Source organism: Blennius ocellaris, assembly GCF_963422515.1.
Source record: "Blennius ocellaris genome assembly, chromosome: 22".
NCBI classification, from domain to species: Eukaryota; Metazoa; Chordata; class Actinopteri; order Blenniiformes; family Blenniidae; genus Blennius; species Blennius ocellaris.
The window spans coordinates 10,600,744-10,626,664 of record NC_137671.1 but is presented as its reverse complement, the minus strand read 5'-3'; the positions used below and the strand labels follow the sequence as shown (position 1 = coordinate 10,626,664).

General features: G+C 43.2%; 1 protein-coding gene across 1 annotated transcript; it reads right to left on the bottom strand.

The window, feature by feature from the left end:
- Nucleotides 1–420: 420 nt before the first annotated feature.
- Nucleotides 421–22,518, bottom strand: wasla (WASP like actin nucleation promoting factor a). The gene is given in 13 exon segments (XM_080517875.1): nt 421–2,736; nt 3,574–3,688; nt 3,774–4,181; nt 4,183–4,316; nt 5,003–5,020; nt 5,209–5,362; nt 6,628–6,670; nt 7,469–7,649; nt 9,820–9,843; nt 11,644–11,740; nt 12,470–12,556; nt 12,798–12,932; nt 22,118–22,518. Coding segments are annotated over 13 exon segments (1,560 nt in total). The 5' UTR covers nt 22,220–22,518; the 3' UTR covers nt 421–2,674.
- Nucleotides 22,519–25,921: the final 3,403 nt, after the last annotated feature.

The window sequence follows — 25,921 nt, the reverse complement described above, 5'->3', positions numbered from 1 at the left end:
AAGTCACACTGCATCATCTTTAAATAAGCTATATTGAGCAGTTTTCCCAAATAAATCTAGTAAAATAAACAATCCATACCCAAACTTCACTTATTCTTACATCGTTTGTAAGAAATGCAGCTGGTGAGCGAAAAGTCGTGGCACAGTAGTGGAAAGTATCATACCTGCTCTAATCCTTCTCTGAAGCTGCAAAGGGAACCGATACACAGTCGGCTGATGTGAGCAACTAAAAATAAACGAATTGTTGTGGTCAAAGCAGAAGCAATTCTAAAAATATCTCGGATTTTGTAATTCCTCGCTTTGCCCGTTTCGCCCACTAGAGTTTAAAAAGGGTCAAAGTTGATGACATGAAGGTAAAAGACGCCCAAATAGACAAAAGTATGTAAATATCGACTTTTTCTTTATTGGAGTAGTGTACAATGTAAGAGTTCATTACATGCCCGTTGGCGTCCAGGACACCTTTTTCACTGACAGAAGCTAAAATGAGCGGAAAAACATGGTCAAGTTTGTCCCTCCCGAGGAAGTTTCTTTATAGTTCGACCAAGACTGTGGCTGCAGACCCGAGATGGCGTGATACCAGTATGCAGAAGAAATGATGAAAGTGAAAAAAAAAAAAAAAAAAAAACCCTCTCTCTCTCTCTCCAGATTTTGGATATTTGTCACAGTGAATCACCATGTTGGGTCTGAAGGTAAAAGCTCAAATCTAGGCTGAAGATGCAAAAAAAGAAACGAACATATGCAAGTATATTTGCTCAGGAAATGCATCTTATGATTAAAACAAAGAAAACTAAACTGAAAGTCAAAAAATGTAAACATTTTTAACTTCAGTGTAAAAATAAGTAGCACTTAATGGCTTTGTTGCCTTAAAAACAGATTTTAAGACCTTAAAAGGAGGAAATATCCACACTTTTGCTGCAAATACTTTTAAATTTGTAGCGAACATCAGATTTATCGACTCAAGAAAAGTGAAATTTGCTACCAATGCTATAATGCTGTATCTAACAAACCTTGGTATTTATCCTTAATTATTACTGAAGAGCGGAATCGGTGAGCAGCTGGCTTAATGCAAGGTTTTAGTAAATCAGCTGTAGTTTGTGTTGCTTTATTGATGAGAAACAAAAAGATATAAGCATATTCCAAAATACTGACTATGAATCTTCCTAAATATGTGTTTTTTTTTGGGAGAAAACATGCTGTTGCATTTATTTTTCACAACAAAAACAGATTTATTTATGCATATATTATGGAGAAAATAATCCTCCAAATGCTTTTGCATAAGAGACAGCAGCCACTTTATTTTTTTACTACATCTATTGTCTTTTGAACTATTGAGACTGTAGTTTGCAGTAATTCCGAACTAAGACACATCTTCCATTACATAATACAACGGTGTGCGGAAACAGTTATTTGCATTATGTTACCCATTAACATTTATCAGTTTAAACGACATTGATACTTGAGCGTCAGCTTTAATTTCCACAGCAGGAAGAAAAAAAGAAAAAAGAAAAAGGAAAACACTTTCTCCCTGGTGTTTCTGTGCAGTAACTGAGCAATATGGACTCATTAGAAACATCCGGTGTGTGAAACTAAAAATGTCTTTATTCCCGATTCCAACAAACAGGCCTTTATTAACAGTCTGCTTGCCACTAATAATAGTAAAAAAAAAAAATAAGAGAGAAGAAAATAAAAAAGGACAAATCAATTGAATTTGTAGTGTGACAAAGAATATAAATGAAATTCACAATAGACAGCGGTAACACTGGATCACCTGCGTCTGTGTGTGTAGTGTTGTACGTCAACGGTTAAAAAAAACTAAACTCAACGCCTACAGTCTATTCCGTCTCATCACTTAAAGCGTGTGTGTGTGTGTATGTGTGTGTGTGTGTGCGTGTGTTTCGTAATGCCGCAGAGCTGCAAAATGTCCTGTATTCACGCAGCGAGTCTTCTTCTCTCGATCTGTGCAAAAATATAAGAGACTCAAAATTCCGGAGCAGATTTTACAGTCCGCAGGCAACTTAAAGTCTTTTCCTTAAGAAAATATGGGCGCTAAGCTAGGATCATTTGAATACGTAAAAATAAAACTACAGAGCATTAGGATATGAAAATAGTTAATTATTTCACCGCCTGTCCGGCGACACAATTGATTAAAGAGTTTGTGGCAACTTTCGATCACCGACCCTCACACACAACCACACAAAAAAACAAAAAAAAAGAAAACAACTTTGAAGAGACAATTTCAAATTGCACGTGAGGAGTGGGAAGACGGGAGGCGACAGATGAAATATGGCTGTGTGGCGACAGATGGAGGTGATAAACAGAGAGGATGGGGGGGGGGGGGGGGGGGGGAGGGACGTAGTGATGGAGGGAAGGAAAAAGAAAGTAAGAAATTACAGTTAAAATGAAAGACTTTGTGGTGAGGAGACAGAAGCAACAACCAAAGATGAGAATGACAAAACATTTACAGAATAAATGAGGTATTGCACAGATTAATAATAATAATAAAAAAAAGAAGCATAAAGGCAACAAAAAATTTACAACAAAAACAGAACATTTACACTTAGAATTTTTGAAATTAAAGAATTTTTTTTTTGTGTGTGTTGTTTTTAGACAGACATGAACAGTTTTAGCGTCATGATCATCCCAGGGGATATTTCTTTTTTTGGGGGGGGCGGAGCTAATCCTCCCACTCGTCGTCATCCTCAAAGTCCTCGTCGTCTTCGTCGTCGTCATCCTCATCTGTGAAGACGAGCGAAACGTTCATGAAACGCGAAGCAAGAGGAAACGCATGAACACGAGGCTTAAAAATCACATGATGAAAAAGATCTTGGGGAAGTTTGATGCTGATGCGGAAGTAGTGAAACTTCAGTTTAAAAAAACCCCCAAAAAATGAAATGACATTATGTGTCATTAACTTCTCCAAACACTGAAATCAACCAGAAATGACTCTCGAGACAAAGTGAACTCTGTTAAGTTCAATCGACCTTCATTACCGTAATTCCCAGACTATTGAACGCACCTGAGTAGAAGCCACCCACCAAATAAAAAAAAAAGACAAACAAAAAAACCCCAGAAAACATGATGCACCTGAACGCATCATCCATGCATCAGCGGCATGGACAATCCAGAAATTTGCAGCCTCATCATTTAAACCTCAGAAAGAAGAAGAGGCTTATAGTCTGTAAATTATGGTATTTAAAGATCCAATCCTGTAGATTAGCAATATAATATAATATAGAGAGAAGTTTATGTGATGTTTTGTGCAGCGGTTTTCTATGCGACGACAGTGGAGGACCATAATATATATCTGTGTGATATTAAATCATATGCATGATCTTATATATAGTATAGGGCTTCAAGCATATATCCCACATGTTTTGTATTACAGTGAGTAATAATTTATGGTTGAATAATTTTTTTTTTGCACATTACAGGATAGAATGGCTGCCGAGACGTCGAGCCGCAGACTTTTAATCCATTAGTAAACATGGTTTTCCACTCAGTCATATTTGATCGTTTGCTTTTCAATCCCCCTGAAAAAAGAAAAAATCACTAATAATCAAGGTTCACGTTCACCTGAAGAATGAATCGCCCGGCTCCTCTTCTGCATCACCTCCATCAGAGCGCCGACGATGCCCGCCGAGGAAGCCGCCGCTGCCGCCGCCGCCGGTGCGTCGCCGTTATCGTCTCTCTGTAAAGACGGAAGGAAAACGGTTAAAGCGCCGTTTGCCTCGCAGCCGCCGGCGGAGCTAACGGTGCGACGGCGAGACGTTTACAGGCTTGAGCTGGATTCCCTGTCGGATTTGGTCCAGGAGCGCGTCTCGCCCGGTGGAGGAGGACACCGGCCGCTCTTTCTGCTCCACCTTCTTCAGGTGCGTCCCCTCCCTGATCTGACTCAGCAGCGCCGTCTTGCCGATGGAGGACGAGCCGCCGTCGCCGCCATTAGCCTCCGAGGGCGGGGGGGCAGGGGGCGGGGGCCCCGGGGGAGGCGGAGGAGGGGGCGGCGGAGCGGGCGCCCCGAAGCCGGACGGGGCGGAGGGGGGAGGCGGCGGCGGCGGGGGCGCCACGGGCACCGAGGCGTGGGCCGGCGGCGGCGGCGGCGGGAGGGAGCCCCGGCTGGGCGGGGGGGGAGGCGGGGGCGCGGACATGCCCGGCCGGGACGGAGGCGGAGGGGGAGGCGGGGGGCGCGGAGACGGGCGCTCTGGAGGGGGGCGGCGGCGGGACGCCTCGGCCGCGGGCGGGAGGCGGGGGAGGAGGGGCCGAGCCGTGGTGCGGCGGCGGGGGGGGAGGCCCACTCCTGGAGGGCGGCGGCGGAGGAGCTGAAGGGCAAGAGAGCAAAGGAGAATCAACAAACGACTAAACATCAGTCAGACGTCACACAGATCAACACATTTCAGTCTGTCGACTGTTCCACTGGAGGATCAACTCAAGATTTCACTGCATCTCATGACAAAAATGCTTGTAAATCCCCCAATTCTTGCTGCCGCCAAGCCATGCAATTACATAGTTTCGCCACAGGGGGCAGCCTTCTCACCTGCAACTGGTTGTTAATTTTGTTAGCTGCAATTTCATTTAAAAAGAAAAAAAAACAAACTATACCTCAAAATCAGATTATAAATTTGCAAAAGAAAAAAAAAAAATCTTTCATCAGGACAATCTGATCCATTGATTAAATCCGCATTAAAAAAAATAAAAGCGTCACATCGCATGCAGAAGTGCCTTGAAATGCGATAAACCAGGAGATTACGAGTCTGCACGATAAGAATCCGACGGGAGTTATGAAGTTTACAGAGACGTATCACTGCACGGCGGTAATCCCACGACACAAAGGAAACGTGTGTTTAACGGTCTGGTGTGTCTCCAGCTGTCTCAGACAATCAAAAAAAACCCCCCAAAAAAACAGCAAAGGCTTCACTAGAGAAGTAACTGCAGAGACTTCACACAGCTGGAGTTCATAGATTTGCTCGACATGCACAGTCACAGCAGGTCATGCATGGAAACCTACCGCTCCACCTGGGCGGACCTGAGGATAAAACCACCACACCAGTTAGATTGAATTAAAAAACATTTTCACACGACGAGAATCCTGCAAAAAAAAAGCATGACATTTGACACCCGAGTTACAGGATCACAATGCGCTGAGGCCTCTTGTGTGTGTGTGTGTGTGTGTGTGTGTGTGTGTGTGTGTGGGGGGGGGGGGGGGGGGTCTACCTTGTCTCCGCAGCTCGTTCTTGACAGCTTCCACACCTCCCTTCTTCTCGATGAAGTCGTAGATGACCTTGGAGGTCTCCTTGTCTTTCAGCTGCGCCTCGGAGATGCCGCACATGTCGAACAGGTTCTTCAGCTCCGGGTCCAAGTTGTTCAACTGAGGAGAGACTCCACATTTTTACGACGGGCTCCAGAGATTGACAGTTTACAGTTTTACGAAGTGTATGTTCAGGGAAAAGAAATACGAACACGTCACGCTATTTTACTTGAATATACTAAACTTCCAGCGACTCTCACAAACTGGCAGTTTTTTTTTTTTTTTCCCCCATTTATTAAGCAGTTTTTGCAGTGCATGAGTTCATCCCTGCCCGCCCACACACACACATACACACACACACAATCACTGGCTCTATACGTCGTGTGACTCAGCTCTGCAGCCTGGTCACATGTTGACGTTCAGATTGGACTTCAGTGAGAGCGACAAAAGCAGGATCAGACGGTTTGACTGCTGGGGAATCAAATGGAGTTGTGAGGTTGCGTGATTAATACATTCCCACTTCAATCTATTTTAAAATAGCTGCAGATGAAGCCCGGATTTCAGTCATGACACTGCCACCTGGTGGTTGCACGTCACATTTTTTTTTTTTTTTGAAAACACAGCAACATTGACGCTCTGCCAGATATTGAAACCGACTGTGGAAAAACACAGAATTTGACAGTTATATAGGCATGGAATGGTAAACTGCGTGTTTTTCTAGTTCCCACCATGAAGTTAAAGTTGTGATTGCAAAAAAAAAAAGGAAGTAGTAGTAATAATCCTTTTAAACACAGGAAGTCATTGGAGGTCTTAACTTTTGGTTTTCAAAGAGCAGTTTTGATTTTATCTCCAGTCGTAGGGATGAAAAAGAGCAGGGATACGTTGAGCTATAATGAATATAAAATACACCCTTTACTTCTTGGTGAATCCACGGCTTTAGCAGGCCGACAGTTCGAGATGGAGGGGAAGCTTTGCTCCAACTTACCACTTTAAAAATCAATCTAAGTCCTTGACAGCATTAAAGCGGGAACCTCACGTCATCAGATTTACATTTTTTTTTTCTCCTCTCTTTCATTTAGTAAGTCTTGCGACCTGTATGAACTCGTCGCCATCATCCAGAATAATTACTGCTGATGTTTTTTGGGAATGGGTCCATGGATTATGCAGATGCAGGTTGGTTCTCCTCTAAAATCTCCTTGTGTAACGCCGCTGATGACTCAGCCGGGCAGCTCGGCTTTATAATACAAAGCTGATATTGCTTTTTTTTTTTTTTTTTTCCCATATCTGGTGGCGAGACTGGCAAATGGATGACTTCTGGGTAAAGTTATAAAAGTTACATCCTCGGACACATGCAGACACATTAATATGAGTTTATAGCTGCTTACATCAAAGCCTGTGTTTGGATCCCATCCGACGTGTCCAATGTGTCTGTGGAAAAAGTAAAGAGAGACGTGTTAAGAAGGACTGGTGTATGGTGCATTACGCTTCATGTACTGGGATTAAAAAGGGGGGGGGGGGGGGGGGGGCATGAAGGTCAAGTAATTAATCAGCTGGGATTTTAGCCATGACACAGTGACATCTTTCTGCACTACTAATCTGTATGTATGTATGTGTATATATATATATATATATATTCCATAGGAGAACACTCTGGATTACGGCCCATTAGGCCAGACTGAACTACTTCCTGCCCGGTCCCGTACATAGCCTCTAGGAAAAGCTGCAAACCTCCCCTGACCTCTGATATGCTAGAAAAAGACAGTGAAGCTGAACGTCTGTTAGCGACAAATTTTATTTCCCCACTCAATTTGGGCTGGGCAGACTGGGAACCACTTCGACAGGATACTACTTCCTTCTTCTACGAGAAACTGAATGATCATTAACAGCCCTGCTTTATATTCAATGTGACGTGACCCTTTCTCTAACTCAAATGAGTAAAAATTAAATAAATGCATTATTTCATCATAATCAGCTTGTGGATAAGAGCACCAAATTGTTGAGAAAGGATGAAATCTCAGGCGGCTGTAACACTAATAACACAATGATTATATGCTTCATCGGCTACTATAATTAGCTTGGAGCGGCTACACACTGTATAAAGGTGTTCGTGTAAATTGAGAAATCAAACCATTTAAGGCTCAGTTGTTCTAAGTTGAAAGCGAAAAAGAGAAAGATCAGACCCGTTGGAAAACTGAGCTGAGCACAGCGTCGCCTGCAGTGACTCACTGGAAGTTGCTCGGCGTGCCGATGTCAGCCTTGGTCAGCCGCTTCTTCTTCCCTTTGCTCTTCTTCTCCCTCTTGGGGAAGGTGGAGTGCACAATGTTGTTCACCTGAGAGTTGTGGAAACGGTGACCGCTGTGGATCTCGGGGTTTCTGATGTCGACGGTGGCCATGGGCAGCGCGGGCCCTGGGGACGACACGGAGACAGAACCACAGTTACACTTCAGTATTTAATGACTTGCGCTCAATGACCAAGTGACCCTGCTCCATATGGACATAGAAGCATGGGAATTTTCGAGGCCGGCAATTTCATTCATATTATGTAATCCCTTATTTAATGACTCCTCCTCCTCCTCCTCCGGTGCTGCACAGAGGAATGAAAGCAGGAGCGTATACCTCCGACGCTCTCACTACACGGACTTTTAGGGGTTTTGCTGGGTGAAGGCGAGGCCGACCGACTGCGTCGCCGCCTCATCTTGTCCCAGATACACCGGCCGCCTCTCGCTCCGCAGGAGGCCACGCCCACGTCCAGGAGCACCGCGCCCACCAGGCCGCGTGGCCGGTCCTCTGCGCAGATGGAGAGGCGGGCGGTGGGGTCGGAAAGGGACGGGTACAGTTCGTCCTGAGGGAGGACCAGGCAGTGTAAAGACGACAGGCAACTCCCCGGGCCGCCGAGAGGCGTCGCTGCCCCCCCTCCTCCCCCTCCTCCTCCTCCTCCTCGCTCACGGCTAACGTCCTCGGAGGGAGCAGAGAGGAAGGTGGTGCAGAACATCATTCTAGCCGTAGAGATGTGGCGAAGCTTCCAAAAGGCCGAGAGAAGCAGGAGCTCCACGTCTCTCTTCAGAAGCGATTGGCCCTCAGGAAATCTCTCCCAAACAAAGTAAACCTCCACAAGTGCAACTTTTCGTCATTTACTGAATCAACATCCTCATCGGGGTGGTAAAGATATGCATCCTGTCCGTGTCGAGAGGGCCAAGATCACGCGGCGTGATCATAAGAGCACAGAGCCAGCCATCGCGCAGTTTATTCATCCTCCTCGACTCCCCACTGTCAGATTATCAAGCTTTGGATTGGTTTGATGTAATCGTGTCTCCGCCCACCTCCAACTCCCTTCCTCCTCCCCTTTCCCGGCAAAACACCGCGGATGGATGTAATCCCGCCAAATTATTCTGGATGTGCTACAGGACTTTACGTAACTAGTACCCCCCCCCCCCGTCTATGCTTTAATCCCACAATAATCTCCAGGGTTTGGAAAACATGATGAATCGGTGCAGGGAACGAATGAGAGAGAAAAGAATGAAGTCATAAGAAGGTGAAACGGAGAATGAGGAGCAGAGAAGGAGAACAGGAAGAGAGAGGTGGTAATGAAGAGGCGGAGAGAAGAAAGTGACAGATTTGTCTGGAGATTAACTAATTTACCTGCAAAGATCCATTTATCCAGGATATTGCATGAAAGTTACAAACGGTCACCTGTTGGTGGGGAGGTTTGGAGCTCTAAAAAAAAGTGACATAATTGTGCACAAAAACATGTAATGAGCCCGTTTTTGAAGCTTAATGATGTAAAAATCCCTTTGAGTCAACCTTTAATCCAAAATGGGTTTTTTTCCTTGTCCATCCCTGAATTACATGACGCCGGTTTATGCGCGTCACGTAAGCCCATATTGGCTTCCCGATGACGTGCGGCGGGAGGCAAAACAAAATTCCTGATGCTCATAACCTGCGGTGGAAATGAGCATCAGCTAACCACTTGTGTCTTTCGCATGGTCACACCCTCTTATGCACCTGCACGCACACAAACACACGCAAACAAACAGACATGCTTGTCAGTTTGAAACTCGTTTATCTCTTGCTGTCCTGTCCACATATCCGTTTACTCAGAATGACGCCACGCCGGGCTCCTCTGCAGGGCGCCTGTCACATGACATTATCCGGGATGTCGTCGGAGACGCCGAAAATCAACAGTCAAGATTCGAACCATTCTGTCTGGGAGTTATACACGTCAGAGAAGTTACTTTTTTAGAAAACAAAACGAGAAAAAAAAAAGTCTCGACTCTATTCTTTTTAACTGAACAGGAAAGTTCACGTCGACTCAGCTCATCATAAACTGTTGACGCCTCTCCCCACACAAAATATAAAACGCGACGTAGATGGCAAAGTTTCCAGCATGGTCCGGGGGAAAAAAGAACTCATCACCCCCCCCCAGACTCCGCCTCCTTGACGTTCTGAGCAGATGGTGAGAAGCGTTTGCCAGCACCGGTCAGACTCTGGTTTTACACTTGTCGTCTGGATATTTTATGAAGAAAAACAGTGGGGGGGGGGGGAGGAGGAGAAAAAAAACAACAAAACAAAAAACATACCATTGATGGGGTCGCGTCTCTTCTCTGTGAACACAGACAAATTATATTGTTATAGTTCGGCGCTGCTTGAGTGACGACTCGTGTTAATGAGGAGAGGACGAGTGCGCAGAGTCACGGAAAGAGGAATTGTGTTTTTTTTTTATCGTAAGTCAAGAGCTTTGGAGGGATTGAGCGCGAGCTGCACAGGCTGAAGCGATGCTCAGAAGAAATATTGCCAAGCAAAGTGTTAGTGTGTCGGGCAGACGGGAAGCAGGCGCACACACACACACACACACACTTTTAAAACACTCAGCGTTGGGTTTTCCCAGTTTAGAAGCCTTGTAGACGAGATTAGCCGAGAGGGAAAGCTGGAGGTGAGCGATCCATTTGAAAGGTCAGGAAATCACCCGCGTCTAAAAAAAAAAAAAAAAAAAAAAAGGAGGCCGGCGGTGTCAATCAAGAAGGTGACGGCAAAAAGTTGAGAAGTGTGGCGGTTTGGAGAGGAAAAAAAAAAAAAAAGGCACGAAAAATCATTAGTTGGTTAAAGTACTCACATTGTTAACTTATTCAGAAGGACAGATTAAACAAAAGACTTGATTCAACTTCTTTAACCTGTACTTAAAAAACTGAATAGTAGTACTATATTTAAGGAGAAATACAGATATGGAGAAAATTATGCACTCAAGTGAAGTATCGATAAAGGATTATACAGAAAAAAAAACCTATGGAAATCATCAATCTTGATTTTTTTTTGACATGTAGAAGCAAATCAGGTTGTTTTTCACATTGCAGCATGACACTGTAGCGCCCCCATTAGGCCAGTCGGTGTAATGCTTCTAAAAGACCAGGTGTGATGTTGTGGTGCATCACTTCTACCGTCGGTTTTGCTGAAAAGTCATTTAGTGACGTTTGGACTCGTCTAAAGATTTAGAAGACGAATCCCTCATATGACTGGGAAAAAAAACAAACAAACAAAGATCCCGGGTCTACATTTGTGAGCAACAGGACATTGATGGAAACGGCTTCTAAAGAAAGTTTGCAGACTGGTAGAAGAAGATGGTTGATATTTTACCAGCAGCTTGAGGAACAGAGTGAGACTGTGAGGAATCAGGAGAGGAACAAGAGAGATGGTTAACAGAGCCAGACAAAAAAAAAAAAAAAAAAATCTTCAGCTTTATTCGATACAGGATCCTTTGAGAAAATCTCCTGTCGTAATGGTCCGAAAATAACCTTAAATTTCAAAAAAAAAAAAAAAAAAATCTGGAGTCATAATTAAGGTTTAATACTCAGAACCTGGTGTTACACCAAGTTCTGCATTTCATCAGATAATTGGGCCTCGGAAACGGAGGAGGATGCTGGATGTGATCCACTGAGGGGAGGAGGAGAAGCCGTCCACAGCTGTTAGTTAACAACCGTTCAAAGGCTTTAAAATGCTGCATATCTGATACTTTTGATCGTTTTTATCATCGTTATCTAAACAGAAATGAATCATATCTCCCAGAGAATGGCCCTTTGTAAAAAGGGGGGGGGGGGGGGGGGGGAGTCTTGTTATTTTCGGACCAGTACGATACTTCCTGCATCAATTCTGACCTTTTTTTTTGTTTTTTTTGCCAGCTCTGCAACCTGGAGTTAACTGAAACTGACATGATTAGAAATCAATTATATCTTGCAGTTTTTACACAGTGCCACGTTTCGATTTGGTGCTTTCAAACATCAATTCCTAATCATGTCATTTCAATTGCGCGGGGTTTTTTTTTGTGTGTGTGTGTGTGGGGGGGGTTTGTGTGTGTGTGGGGGGGGGTCGGCAGCTGAGGTGTGTTAGCGGCGGCAGCATTGAGTTGGTACCGGTTTTCCTCTGTCTTCTCCCCAGCAGCTCTGACAACTGGTTCCGGAAACGCTTGGATTCCTCTTCACTGGCAAAGTTCAGACCCACTTGGCATGCCTGTCGACACAGAAACATTTGTTACTCCACTCGAGGGTCGTCAACACACCGATTTAATGACAGATTTTCCAGACCGATATCCGTGACGTGCTGTTTCCACCAGCAACATGTTTGCTCCCAAAACAGAGGGATTTCCAGATTTGACACAGAGCTCGGCGCTTGAATGGAAAAGCAGTTGGATTTTTGGGAAGGAAAACATGGAAAGGGTTTCTCAATCGGGCTCCTGCAAACCGTGCCGGACTGGAACCGACGTCCACACGTTTTCACAAGCATGTAAATAAATGGTGGACGGACGTGCAGGATTTACTCTCCGGTGAAATTTACTTTTCGTCGATTAAATACTGTAGTGCCTGTTGCACCTTGCGAGGGCATTCGACGTGTGAGCACGCTGTGGCAGACCGTGTTCAGATCACTACTGGAGCACTGTGGTGGGCTCGCGCAGACGTCCTCATCGGACAGACGCGCCAGAAGATTATCCAGTTGGTCAAAGCTTGGACCGCGACCAGGACTGAGGATCACTGAGGACATGTTGGGAGGCAGTTGTTGAGGAGAATTGTCTTCGTTTGTGTTTTATGGCATAAAATGTTTTGTTGGCTGCTTTATTTTCACACAAATGATTATGAGAAAAGGAAAAAGAAGAAATTCACCATCCTTTACAACCCTTCTTCTTCTCTCACACTACGTTTAATGGTAGTCTTTAAAAGCAAAGAAGGAATGAGGAGAACTTACATCTCCAGCAAATGTGATGAAGTAGGATTTGGGGAGGGAGATGTTGAAGTTGTTGTAGAGCTCCTGTTCAAACGTCATCTTACCGTCCTGTCAGAAAACACAAACACAAGAGGGAGAACAATTCATGGATTTGTCATAGTGAAGAGCTTTTTTTCTTTTTTGCACAAGGTCACACAAAAAAAACTGTTTAAATCCTTAACGGCTATAAAAAGCATGATATAAAATCCTCCTACTTAATGAAGGTGAACCAACACTTGTATTCATCGTGGTCTTGTATCATTTATGATGTGGATCAACCACTAAGACGTTATATAAAGCATTTGCCTACCTTAATGTCAAGAACCCTGATGAAGTACGACCGCTGAGGGTTGTCTTTGACCAGACAGGCCACCCCGCAGCATCTCTTGGTCCAGCTGGAGTTCCTGTCTGCTGTGAAGACCTGGACCACCGCCGAGGACAATGACTGCAGGGGGGGGGGACAAGGGACAAGGGACAAAGGGTTAGATGTATCCAAGACACTGGTCCGGCGGGTTTCACTCCACATTGCCACGTGGATCAATGTGAAGGCGCCATTAAAACCTGGAAACTGTCTGCGCATCTCAAAATATAGTGTCCGTATCCCGCCAGCAGGGGGCAGCAAAGCGGTTGTCATGTGCAACAGATGGCTGCTTTACTTTCAGAGCCAAACTCAGCAAATGGTGTTAAGCAAAAATGTGTCAGTGTGTTTTTTTGTGTTTTTTTTACATTTTCAGAAGAAATCACCATATTGGTTTAGAGCAGGTTGTCAAACATACGGTCCGAGGGCAGACACTGGCCTGCCAGTGAGTCGAATCCGGCCCACCGGGTGACGTTACAAAGTTTAAAAACACCAAAAGACTCCGCTGCAAATGATTCATAGCACCAAATCTACACTTTGAAGGATAGATTTCTGAATCCTGCAGAAATCATCCGTCTCAACCTCTGAGGTCTCTGCTTTTTGAGCACGGTCATGTATTAGACAGGTTTTGTTTGTTTTTTTTTCAGGAAAAGTTAGGCTATCTGAACGCGTTTGCTGCAGACGCTCATTATTAAGAAGCTTTTTTTTGTGAGAAAGTTCAGATGTGTCATGCCTCAAAACACAGAGAGCGAGTATTCGTCTTCTGCTGATAGGCTGTTCTCATCTCGAGATCACGTTTGATCATAATATGTGTAAAAATTAAAATCATGTTTATATATGGATAGGAATTATCCATGCACACGATTTGGAATAAAACGTAAACGTGCATAGGTGAATATATAACTTTTTTGTCAGAAGACAGAAGAAATAGATGCACTTGACAACAAAAAGGCAATGATAGACTGTGACAAGGGTTAATGATACAGAAAAATGGATATAATGACTATAGAAGATGTCACTTTTGGATTCATCATGGTGGATTACCTTTTATGAAATCTCAAAAAAAAGACAAAAAGGATCACGGGAACTTTTGGACGCAATAACATTTAATGAGAAAATGTGGACATCATTTCACTGTCTTTTGCACAACTTCATTTTTCTTCCGCTTGTTCAGATTTTCTGACAAGACGTCAGAATAAAACAAAAAGGAGAACATTTGGAGTCGTGACAATTTGAGGGGTTATTATGCAGCTCCTGAACAAAGAGCCTTCTCCCTCGCCCAGTGTGATGCCACTTTACAACCTCCATGAGGCTTCCGCCACACTCTGAAGGTAATACTTCCAGCAGATATGAAACTGGAGAGCGAGAGGAGAAGTTAGTGGCTGTCGGATCGGCTGGGGGGAAAAGCGCACATACCTTTGTGTTGACTAAATACAAAGCCGACACTGATAAGCAGTATGAACACATAACAACTTCATGACATAATGGCAGGGTAGCCGCAGCTCTGAAGTTGTTGAAAAGTCAATCATTGACAAAACGTTCGACAGGAAACCTGGCAAAAGTAGGGCACGAATCCTCCGGCGAGACAAAGCAGACTATTAAGGAACCAATGAACCAAAACCGATGAGCTAAACCAGAGGCCTGCGCCTCTTAAACTCCTCCGAAGCTTTCAGAATACGTCACGTGAATAAACGTGTTTTTAATTTGTATTTAATTTTATTTGCATTACAGCAAAAAAAAAAAAAATTTTTTTTTAAATGAGTCAGCAATAGCTTTAAGGAAAAGGGAAAAAAAGGGTGAAAAACAAGAAAAGGAAAGATAGAAAAAAGAGAAAATTTGTTTTTTTATTTTTTCAAAGTCCGTATAGCTAAACCTGCAGCTATAAATAGCTGAAGAGGCAAAAATATCCCAGAAAGTATAAAAATGGCTCAAGAGAGAAATTTTTTATTTAAATCTCTAAAATTGTACTTGCTTACTTCATTAATGCAATCAATTAATGCCTTGCTTTTTGTATGTGTAGAATTTATTTTCTTCTTTATTTCAGACTAATTCTATTTGGTGGAAAATTCGTGAAAACGGCCCTTTTGGTCTCAAAGTTTTCAGATCAAACTTTCAGAGAGGCACGGCAGCCATCCAAAGAGAGAAGAGAAGCCAGGTATCTTATCATCTCGGTTCATCCCACAAAACTTGCTTTAATGCAGTAAAGTCAAGTCGTACAGAATCTCCACAGCGCCTGCGATGCTGCTTACTGGCCTTTCAAAAGAAATGCAGCCACGTCATGTGATAATTAACCCAGGACTTATTTTTTTTCCAACGCAAATTACTGGTGAACACATTCTATGAAGACGGAGGCTGCAGACCTTGTTAAAGCCCCCCCCATGTCACACAAAAAGACCGGAGACCAGACCGGCCTCCACATGCTGCTTGCAGGGTTTCAGTCACACACAGAGGTCCAAGTTCACCCTCATTAACATACATGTATGAAAGCAAAGGCATTATGGGAGGAAATGCCTGCTGTGGCTTCTGGGATTTTTCAACTCGACATAATTCCAGGAACTAGCGGGTACTTTTAAAACAACGTACAGGACAGACCCCTGACATTGTTGGGTTTTTATTGTAGTCGGGTGTATTTAGGATCCCAGCGAATGTCCAACTGTGTCGAGTTATGATTGTTAGAAACCTGATGTGATTTCACCTTCTCCTATATGTGCAGATCTGTAGATCGACATGCATTGTGTTGCTAATGGCTGGTTCAAACTATTCCCATTACATCAGCCTCTAAAAGTAGTGTTGTCGTGTCATATGCTTACTATTCCTAAGCCTAATGGGCAACGTCCATGTCCTCATTCTATTGACCATCAGCTACGTTTTCACATTTGTTTCTATTCTGTCACATCATCAATACTACACTGAAATGTGAACATGAATTCCATGCTTTTATCACCGCTGCCACATTGAGTGGACGTTGACACATGTCATGACGAATCGACGTGTAACGGTGACGCGTCACCCCGGCACAAAAAAATGTAATAGTCCGATATATCGGTTTGCAGAGTTTTTTGAATTTCCCAATATTGGAATCGGCATCGGCCCCCCCAAAAAATATCCATATTAGTCGGGCTCTAACTGAAACTAACGCCAACTTCCTATGACCATGCTGAACGTCCATCGACGTGCAGGTGGAACCTTAAAGACCGTTAAAGACGGTGATGTGAACAGCTCGCAAAGAAAAGCTATGAGCCATTAGCCTTTCGCGCAATGAGTTATCTGTCCGATTCCACTACACTCATATGGAAATGAAGCGGAGTTCAGCTACTAAACGCTGGACACAACATGAGCGGAGCAGCATCGAATCTCACTTGTTTGCTTATAGCTCAGATATGTGAATACACGATTCAAGAATCAACTCTGCTCTCACATGTGGGTTTTTTTTTTTTCCCCCCCCTTTGTTTCTGCCACGCAGCCTTGTAATGGCGTCTCTCGGTCCGAAGCCCCACGGTTTCATCTGCTCTTGGAGCCCTGATCGCTCCCGACAGGCCCAGAGGCTGGAGGGAAGCGGAGCTGTGCGGAGCGGCGTCACCAAGCGCGAACCTGAAACAAAACCCCTCGCCCGCGCACTTCCTAAAACACGATCAGCAATTTCATCGGTTAAGCGACTCGAGAAGTGAACGAGTCGCGTGAACTCGACGTCTGCACGCTCACCTGCACACCCCGGGGCTCCGTTTAGACGACGTTTAAAGTGAGGACGCGTCGCCGACACGTCATTTTGAAAACGTCGTTGGGCCACGAGTCGGTGCTGCTGTTTGTTTTCGTAACACAACCACGCAGAGGCGATGCAGAGAGCAATGCACGACAAACATTAACGACGGACGTTCAAATGGACAGACGATGGGAGTTGCTTTGCTTGGGCACGTTATGAATAAGCATATTTCTGCAATGAAGCAGGTTTCGATCTACACCCTCTTCCATTTTCAGCTTAAAAGGTTTCGAGCTGCGCCAAATTGACAGAATGTCTGAAGACCACTCAGCCCAGCCAATTATTGTGTTCAGCCTCTCTGTGGTTAAGAAACAACCGTGGCATTTAAATTGCGCTCAATTATGTCCCTTTTACCATCATTTGGCGTTAAATGTCATCCTCTGATCATTTGGTCACTCCTTCCTGACACAAGCTAACCATTATTACAGCGCCGACAGCCAGAGGGTTAAAAAAAAAGAAAAAGAAAAAGAAGTGTAAGAGAGGGAAGATTAAAGAGCTGAAGCAGGAGAGATAGAGGTGGCTTACGGTAAGAAAAGATATGACAGATGAGACGCAATACAGGCTCAAAGCTAGGCTGCAAGCCACAAGAAAAATTAATGACTTAAAAAAAAGAAGAAGAAGATGAGAACAGATGGTGTCGAAGAGGTACGGAGGGAGTAAACAGTAGAGAGGAAGAGGAGAAAATTGGGGAAAAAAGCAGGATGTTGAGGGAAAGAGGAGTCATGTTCCCCTTCTCCAGCACAAATCTCCAGAGGAGGCCGACCACGGGACTTCCTGCAGGACAGGACTGCTGATCAGGCAGTCTGCACGCACACACACACACACACACACACACACACACACACACACACACACACACACACACACACACACACACACACACACACACACACACACACACATACACACACACACACACACACACACACACACACACACAGTGTGACTTGGACCCTTTCCACCTTTTGCCATTTCCGACGCTGTTGCTGACAGTGAAAGCAGCTCGGGGGAATAACAATGAGTAAAGCCTCCATGTGTGCACACGAATGCTTATATAGGCAAAAATTATATACTTGATCCTCATAATTACATTTTGAGCATGTGAGCTTAGTTACAGCTTAAAAGAGTGAGGGTTTTTTTTTCTTTTTTTTACTCCACAAATAGCATTTTGGGGAACTGGAAGTGTAAAACCAATAAACATTTTAACAGGCAGGTCAAAACACTTTTTAAAGTTATGAGCGAGTTTAAGATGGATTCTGTATGTCAGCATCCTGCCAAAAGCGTTCATAGAATTATAAACTTTTGTCTATATCTCAAGCTGATAGAATTTCTTTTTCAATTTTATTTTCTAAAATTCCACATCTAAACCCCAACCCAAAACACTTTTTATTCAAAACACGAAATGTGATTTTTCTTGAACGTACCAACATGGATTAACTGAATTCTGCAGGCTGTCAATGATTAACACTGTTTAAATTGGCTTGTTCAGCTCCGTCAGATATTCTATTGCATTAGAACGTGTGTTTTGTTTTCTCAATCAAAGCCCAGGCGTCAGAAACTGCAGGATTTCCCCCCTAAGTGGCTTATGGATGGGGAACCGGGGTCAATTAACATTTGTACTCACCCAAAGAACAATGGCAGTTAGTTGTGTTTTTCCCCCTGCTGGGATAACATCAATTGTGAAAATAATATAACCTTTCATTGCATTAAATGCAGGGTGTGCAAAATGTACTCAATGGGATAAGAAAAGATTGATTGTCATTTTGTTCTTGTTATTGTCGATTCCTTGAAGGTTGTTTTTTTACTCTGGATTGTTGAAGCTGCTTTCTATTGCCGTCATTATTTTATACTTCCAGCTAAAGATCAGCACTTCTATTTGGTCGTGGAAAAAACTACAGAAAACAAAAATGTGACGATAATATTTCTGTAAAGACAGATCAAATTTGGCAACTAGCACAAAAAAAAAAGATAGATAATGGAAACTAATATTAAAACATTCCCTCTACAACGTGCTGCTTATGCGGCAGAGTTTGTGCACGAGGAAGATGAAAAAAGGAAAAAAAATGACGACGTGATTCAAAGTTTTCCTGCATAATAAGCGTCTTACATAATGTGCAATCGGGGAGCCTCCACGTCACTGATGAGCATTTTAATTAGATTGGCGGGGGAGACACACACACACACACACACACACACACACACACACACACACACACACACACACACACACACACACACACACACACACACACACACACACACACACACACACACACACACACACACACACACACACACACACACACACACACACACAGCGTCTCTCTCCCAGTCTCTCACAAAACACTCCCACAGTTCGTCTCTCGCCCTGCATGAGAAGACGCAGGAGCGTAGGACTGCCAGGAATGTTCCCGATCCCGCGTCTCTTCTCGCATGCCGCTCGACACAACTGCCTGGATGCCTGAGGAGCTCAGTCACTGGGTTTCTCGCAGGTTTACATAGCTGTGGGAGGGACACACCTTAAGAGAACCTGTGTGGTCACGTACGACGGACGGGGGAGGGGCTTTCACCGTGTGACCTAATGTGGGCTGGGTCACGGGATAGGACGCGTGGCTTTTCCCCAACACACACACACACACACACACACGTTCAGAAAGAAACCACAAATACCAATTGTCTGGTTGGGTCGATGTGGTGACTTTAGGACAGGAGCGTTACTGGCACACAAAGAAGGAAGAGAGAGCTTTCTGCCACCTTTACTGTTCACAATAACAGGAAACAATGATCGCTATGAGGAAGTAACCTGTGGATGGGCCATTAAAAAAAAAAAGAAAAGAAAAAAGTCACAATGAAAGAATAATCACGGTTACGGTCCTAGTTTGCATATACAAGTCTTTTCTCTAAAATCTTGACATTTACCGAGGTATCATACCGTTAAACATTTAAATTGATGTTAAAATGCATGTTAAGGCTCCAGTCTGACCAGCTTGCGACTCTCTGAATGAAATCATGAAGTATTAAAACTCGGTTTATGGTCCGATCAGAGTCCAGGTTAACGGCCTGTCAGTTCAGCTCAGTGTTTTGAGACAAAGTGCAGTGGCAGAGCACGTTTGGTTGACGCGCGAGTCAAACGTATTATTTCTTCGAGAAGTCGACACTGAGCTGCAACGCGGCTCCTCCAAGATGTGAACCGATTAAAAAAACCCAAAAACAAATCAACCTCGTCTGCCAACAGCAACCTCCCAATGAGGGCACGTCAATCTGGTGTCCGGAGAGTCTGGAATACAACACGGAACTGTTTATACCATCATGAGAAGAGCAAAGTGACTTCGGGTTCAATGGTCAACCGTCGAGTCAGAAAACGTTCCATTATGAGCAGCCATGGTGAAATATAGAGGTGAAATCTAAAGTCTGTTGATCATGTGGTTCTGAATCTTCCCATGAGTTTTTAATTAGTAAACTTGTCATGGTCATACACAGTGGACCAAATACTCTAAGATGAGATTTGGCAATTAAAGTAAGTGCCGTTGGCACATTATACGTAACCACAGAATACGGAAGTGACTGTGGGTTAATGAGAATATACATGATACTGGATATTGCTCTTGATTGCTATTGAATGCATGATGAAACAGCCTTTATAATGCTCATGTGAAGCCTTATCCCCACCCTTTCTCATGGAACTAATCCCAACTTTACTCAACACTAATGTGCAGACTCTTAAACAAATTTCTTAAGAGCAGTGAACACAACACTGAGGCCCAGAGATCATTGCGAGTGATTTTGCATTACCTTAAAGCCATGCTGTTTGGGCGAGTTTATAAATACATGCACAATTTAACCAGCACCATTGAAATATGTTAAGTTATGGTGGTTATTTTAAGGAGTAATTGTGTTTTATTGTGAAAATATGGACATTTTCAACACATGTACTCTGCTACACAATAGGGCTGGGCAAAAAAGATAAAAATCGATTCAATCAATTGTAGCTAAAAATGATTTTTATTTGGCAATTTCAAGTTTTTCAGCATTATTCATGTTCCGTTGTACCATTTCTTGTGGGTTTCTGCAGTTGCTGTTGCACTTTTGCTTATACCTGGGCTAAAGCTTGAATTTATTGAATGACAGCCTCATTTACTTTTGATTTTGGGATTGTTTATATGCATTTTACCTCGGAACAGAAACGGAGCAATAAATTTGCTTTCTGCAGTCATTTTTAAGTGAAAATCGACTTAAAATTCAAATTTTTCTTTAAAGAAAAATCATCTTTCTATTTTCAGGCCAAATCACCCGGCCCTACTGCGCAAAGGACATTTTTGTTGTTGAAATTTAAAGGTTATTATAGCACTATTTTACTAATCTAACCTATTCAAGATGAAATTGGACCTTCAGACGCTCCTGAACTAAAAATGTGATCGACACCTCTGCTGTGAAGCAAGAGATTTAGGTGGCTTATATTACATTAAGTTGGACATTTGGGTCTAGGAGGACGAAGATATCTGTACATGCATGGCAAATACACGCACGTAATGCTTCATTGCACAATGAATGGAGGCTTGATGAATCAGATGTTTCAGGATTGAATGAATTCTTAAAATTCATCCAAATATTTGGCTATTTCAGTCCGCAAAACACGGTGGTGGTCTATTTGGTCTCTGCAGTGTTTACTGGGGGATGTCTGACGTACTATTTCCTTTTTTTGTTCACCCCTCCATATGTTTTGGTGAGACGTGGTGCACGCTGAGAGCCTTCAGATGAGTCAGCTGGATGCTAAATGTGTTACATAATCGAGGATCTCTCATTATTGAGTCGTGACATTGCATTGTTGGTTTTGATTGCAGTCACAGTGGAGCGGCTCCTCCGCCGCTCCGGCGTCGGTTTTTCTTTTTTTTTTTTTGTGTGACTGGCAGGTCGAGCATTATAAGCAGGACTTTCTCCACATATTTTTGTTTTGTGTGCACAATTCCCATTAAAAAAAAAAACAACCAAAAAGGTTCAGCCACGTTATGTAATGTCAGTGCAAAAAAAAAAAGAAAAGAAAGAAAAAAATCAACGCGAGGCGCTGATGGATTTAGCAACCCCGACACCCCGGACTGTTAACCCCACTCTGCCAACGCCGGGCTCGGTGCGGTGCAGCGACCGACTGCGGAATTTCAGTATTTCCTTGATTTTCCTCTCAAATTAAACCCTTACAGACACGGGCCCCGGGCCGGGATACATCTTGTTCTTTAAAAGACAAACCCCGCCGTCCTGAGCGGAGACATTCGAGTGTCGCCCCTCTGGCAGCTCTGCCCGGTGCTGTCTCGGCTGTCAAAACAAACCCACCTCTCAAAGTTAAGTCTTCCCAGTCAACACAAACCTTAAAAAACAAACAAACAATGGAGGCCACAGACACACAATTGCACACACAAAAACAACCCCCTCCATCCCAGTTTGGCTGCATTAGCTTACCCCCTTTTAGCCTGCTATCGTAAAGCAATTCAATGAGGGGGGAAAAAAAACAAAAAAAACTTACGATGCATTTCCTGCCAAGGTGGTTGAAGATGATTTCATTCTCCTGCGGTGTCAGGAGCATGGAGCTGACATTAGGCGGCCGCCGTTGCGGATGTCCACTCATCCTTTAAGGTTTGAAGTAATGCACCGACTCGGAACTCGTTAGATGATCCAAAAAGAAGAGACATAAACAATCCCTCGGTCCTTCCTCCGTGGCCTGCCTCCGACCCCGCACACCGGCTGGCTCTGTCCCGTCCCCGGGGATCGGCAGCAACACCACCGGGAAAATGCACGATGTGTGGGAATGTGGCGCGACGTCCTCCTCCAACTCGAAACAAGGTCAAAACAGGAGCGACTGGAGCGCAGACGGAAAACGGTGAAAACTTTCCCGGGAAGTCCGTCCGCCAGAGAGCCCGGAGTCAGTTCCATCCAACATGGCAGCGGCGGGACGTGTCCACTATCAGGGAAGAGGGGGGGACCGTTTTCCCGACTGTGTCCCACATAATCACGCAGGAGAAAACCGTGTCACGACAACCAAAGAGCACTTTATACATAAATCTTGTATTATTATAACACGCTGTGGTTTATGTACAGTGAGTAAATCCTTCTTGATAAAAATGCATCTTTCAGGACACCCTCCATGGAGATGGTTTGGTCCTGTCCGCCCGTGGCTTTCATGACAGGAATGTGTGTGAGCGCAGAAAGGGAGGAGATAAGGAATAAAGGTAGAAACAGGAGAGATCAAGAGAGCAATTATTGACCTGGGAAGTAATGCACAGCTAAAATGGCTATTTAAAGAGGCTAATGGTGTTATTTCGATGATGACAATATGCACCCATAGTCATTAAGCTTTAAAAGCAGGAGAGGTCAAGAAAACTTCTAAACAAGGCCTAAAGTTTTCCATGATGATGAACATAATCTGATATATGCAATGTTTCTTGGACGATGCAAACCCATTTCCTTTCACTACTACAAACTATAAATAGCCCATAAATAAAGCAAAGTAAGATTAAGACAGCTCCAGTTCCTATACAGAGCCTCAGGGGAAATGGAGAGAAGAGATTTGATGTACAGCCCATGCTGAAAGTGTACATTTCACTCTGTTTTGTCTCGAAATTCGTTGACAGGAGGCTTAAAACCGGATACACCCATATTGTTCCTATCAAATAGAGCAATGTTTAATTTTCCCAACAGACTGCAGAGGTTTCACAACCCTCCCCCAAGAGGACACTCAGCATTTAAACATGCATTTTAGGCTACAGTAAGGAGCCTTGAACAAGGGCAAGCATGCATGGCTTGTACATATTTTACTAATGCACCTTAGGGAGTTTGTGCTGGTGCAATATGTTCAGTCACAGAGGATGTTTTTGCTTTCTCTTTAGTGCCTTAAACATGATGTTTTAACAAGATACATTCTTCACAGTTCGACACATGAGATAATGTTATGTCAACCATTAAAGTGGGCCTGTCTTTTCAGTAGTTATCGGCAGTTAAGTTACTTTTGGAATGCATTCATATGTTCAAGGAATGTCATCAATAGCAATTAGCAAGGGTGAGTGTAATTTATACACAGTGCACTTGTACAAGACTATAAAATGTAAGACATTTATGCAACTAAATAAAGGAAATTCGATGTGTATGTTGTCAGACACTGCTTCATTCCTAATTTCAAAGCAGTTTAAATATCAAATTCTGTCCGTCTGAACCTTTATCACCAAATCCATTTAAATCGCTTTTTTTCGAGCCTCCAACTACCAAATAATGTAAACGGTCTATCAGGCTAGTGTGAAATGTAACTGAATGCTGAAATATTCAGGTACAAATGTCATTAAGATTGTATCTGAGCTCGGTCAGTTTGTAATAAAGCAATTTTTTTTGGATTTTCAATGACACATATTTTAGATGCGTGTCTGATCTTGCCATCAATACTTTGTCTGCACCTCAATATCAAGGCGTTATGGTTTTTCTTTGAAAGATATGTTGTGTATCTAGATTATATTTGGAGCTTGTATGTGCAAGAGTGTCCCACAGTGAGGTTATTAAACTAATCTGTCTTTTCTCATAGGATCAACATAGGGGTTGACAATGTGGCTCACTGGAATAGCAGCTTTAAATGTTAGGGAAGCCTGAAAGTCAGTGACTACATTTGAACTAAATACAGTCTATTTGCTTCCCTGTGTGCTTCAACCGCTTGTTCTACAGTTGAATGAATGAATATCAATGATACTTAATATATCACAAGCAGGATACATATACATTTCCCACTGATTACACTCATCCTGCTCACTGTTAAGTCTGCGCACTGAACCTGAGCATAAACCCTTTTCTTTTAGTATTTTTCCTTGAGGCCTACTTTTGCTTCCACCTGGTTCAACCTAAATCCGCTGCTGTGCAACAGAGACTCACCGAACCTGAAAAACTTGACGGGCATGTGCAGAAACACCTAAAGAAACTCAGCTCTACTCCACCTAGTCTTAGTTTAGAGTGTGTTAGAGGCTACCCCACCTTTATAGGTGGAATATTTAATTGTGACACTTAAAAAAGTATTTAGTGTCAGTGCCTGGGAGAAAGAAAAGCGTGAGATTGGGAAAGAAAATTATATACAAAGAAAAGTTATGCATTTATGTAGTGTTTTAACAAACATGAATCCCAAAAGACATTTATAAAGACATGCTAGTGGGAAATCTATACTCGTAAAAATAAATAAAATGAAAGTAACTTTCTTTTTATTTGCTTCCTATAAAATCTAAAGTGGAATTTTAAACTGATCTCGTACCACTCAAATCTCTAAAAAACAAGGTCTATCATGTCTCAAACAGTTGTTAGTCTCACATCAGAAAATTCCGGATTATTTCTTCATAAAACTAAATTGTAAGGACAAGTTTCAGCGATGGGACTGTTATGGAACCAGCTTCGAGGTTCACCCAGTCTGTACCTGTAAGTTCAGGATCAAACCTTCCTATTTGACAAATCCAAGTTAAGGTAACCATCAGCTGTTTTCTAGTCTGGCTGCTATAGCTTTGGACTGCTGGGATACTTTAAATATACAACAAGCTTCACTATTGTTCCCACACTCTATAGCTATGTGATGTGTGACTTTCCTCCTCCCTCCTCACTCTGTTCCTTCCTGAAGGATATTTGACAGTGGAGCTACGTTTAGAGATACAACATGCAAAAGAGGTAATGAAATCATATTAAAAAAACAATTGAACCAATATTGGCTGGAAATTTCATGTAAGCAGCATTAAAACCATGAAAAGTGACGCTGGTAGTTGCTTTATTTGCCTATTGTTCTCATTTTGTATACTCATGACTTCAGCATGTATTATGTCATATTTGCAGGGTAAGACATGTCCCGGCTGGTGCAGGACAAACAATTCTTCCACTGGCTAACGAAATGTGAATGAGTCATGGTCTGCGTAAGGAAGAATTAAAACTACAGACTCGCGATTCATTAAATCTCAGTGATACTGACGGCTAATAGTTGTTGGTATGTAGTTACTCACCGTAAAACAAGATAACTGAACAGAGAGTAGATTCTGCTGCTTGTGCAAGACACCTAAATGTGACCTTTGTGTGTGTGTGTGTGTGTGTGTGTGTGTATGGGTGTGTGTGGTATCAGCCTGAGCAGGGACATGTTTTCATTGTGTATTAATGCATGTTTATTGATCGTAAATTTGTGGTTGTTTAACAATGCTACATAAACAGTAGAATATTCAGCAGCATTTAGGAGCAGTCTGATGTTAATGCTGCTTACGTTTTGGTGGGTTATATTTGCACCAGTAAATAACCTTCCAGGGCAACCTTTGAAACATTTATTTGACCT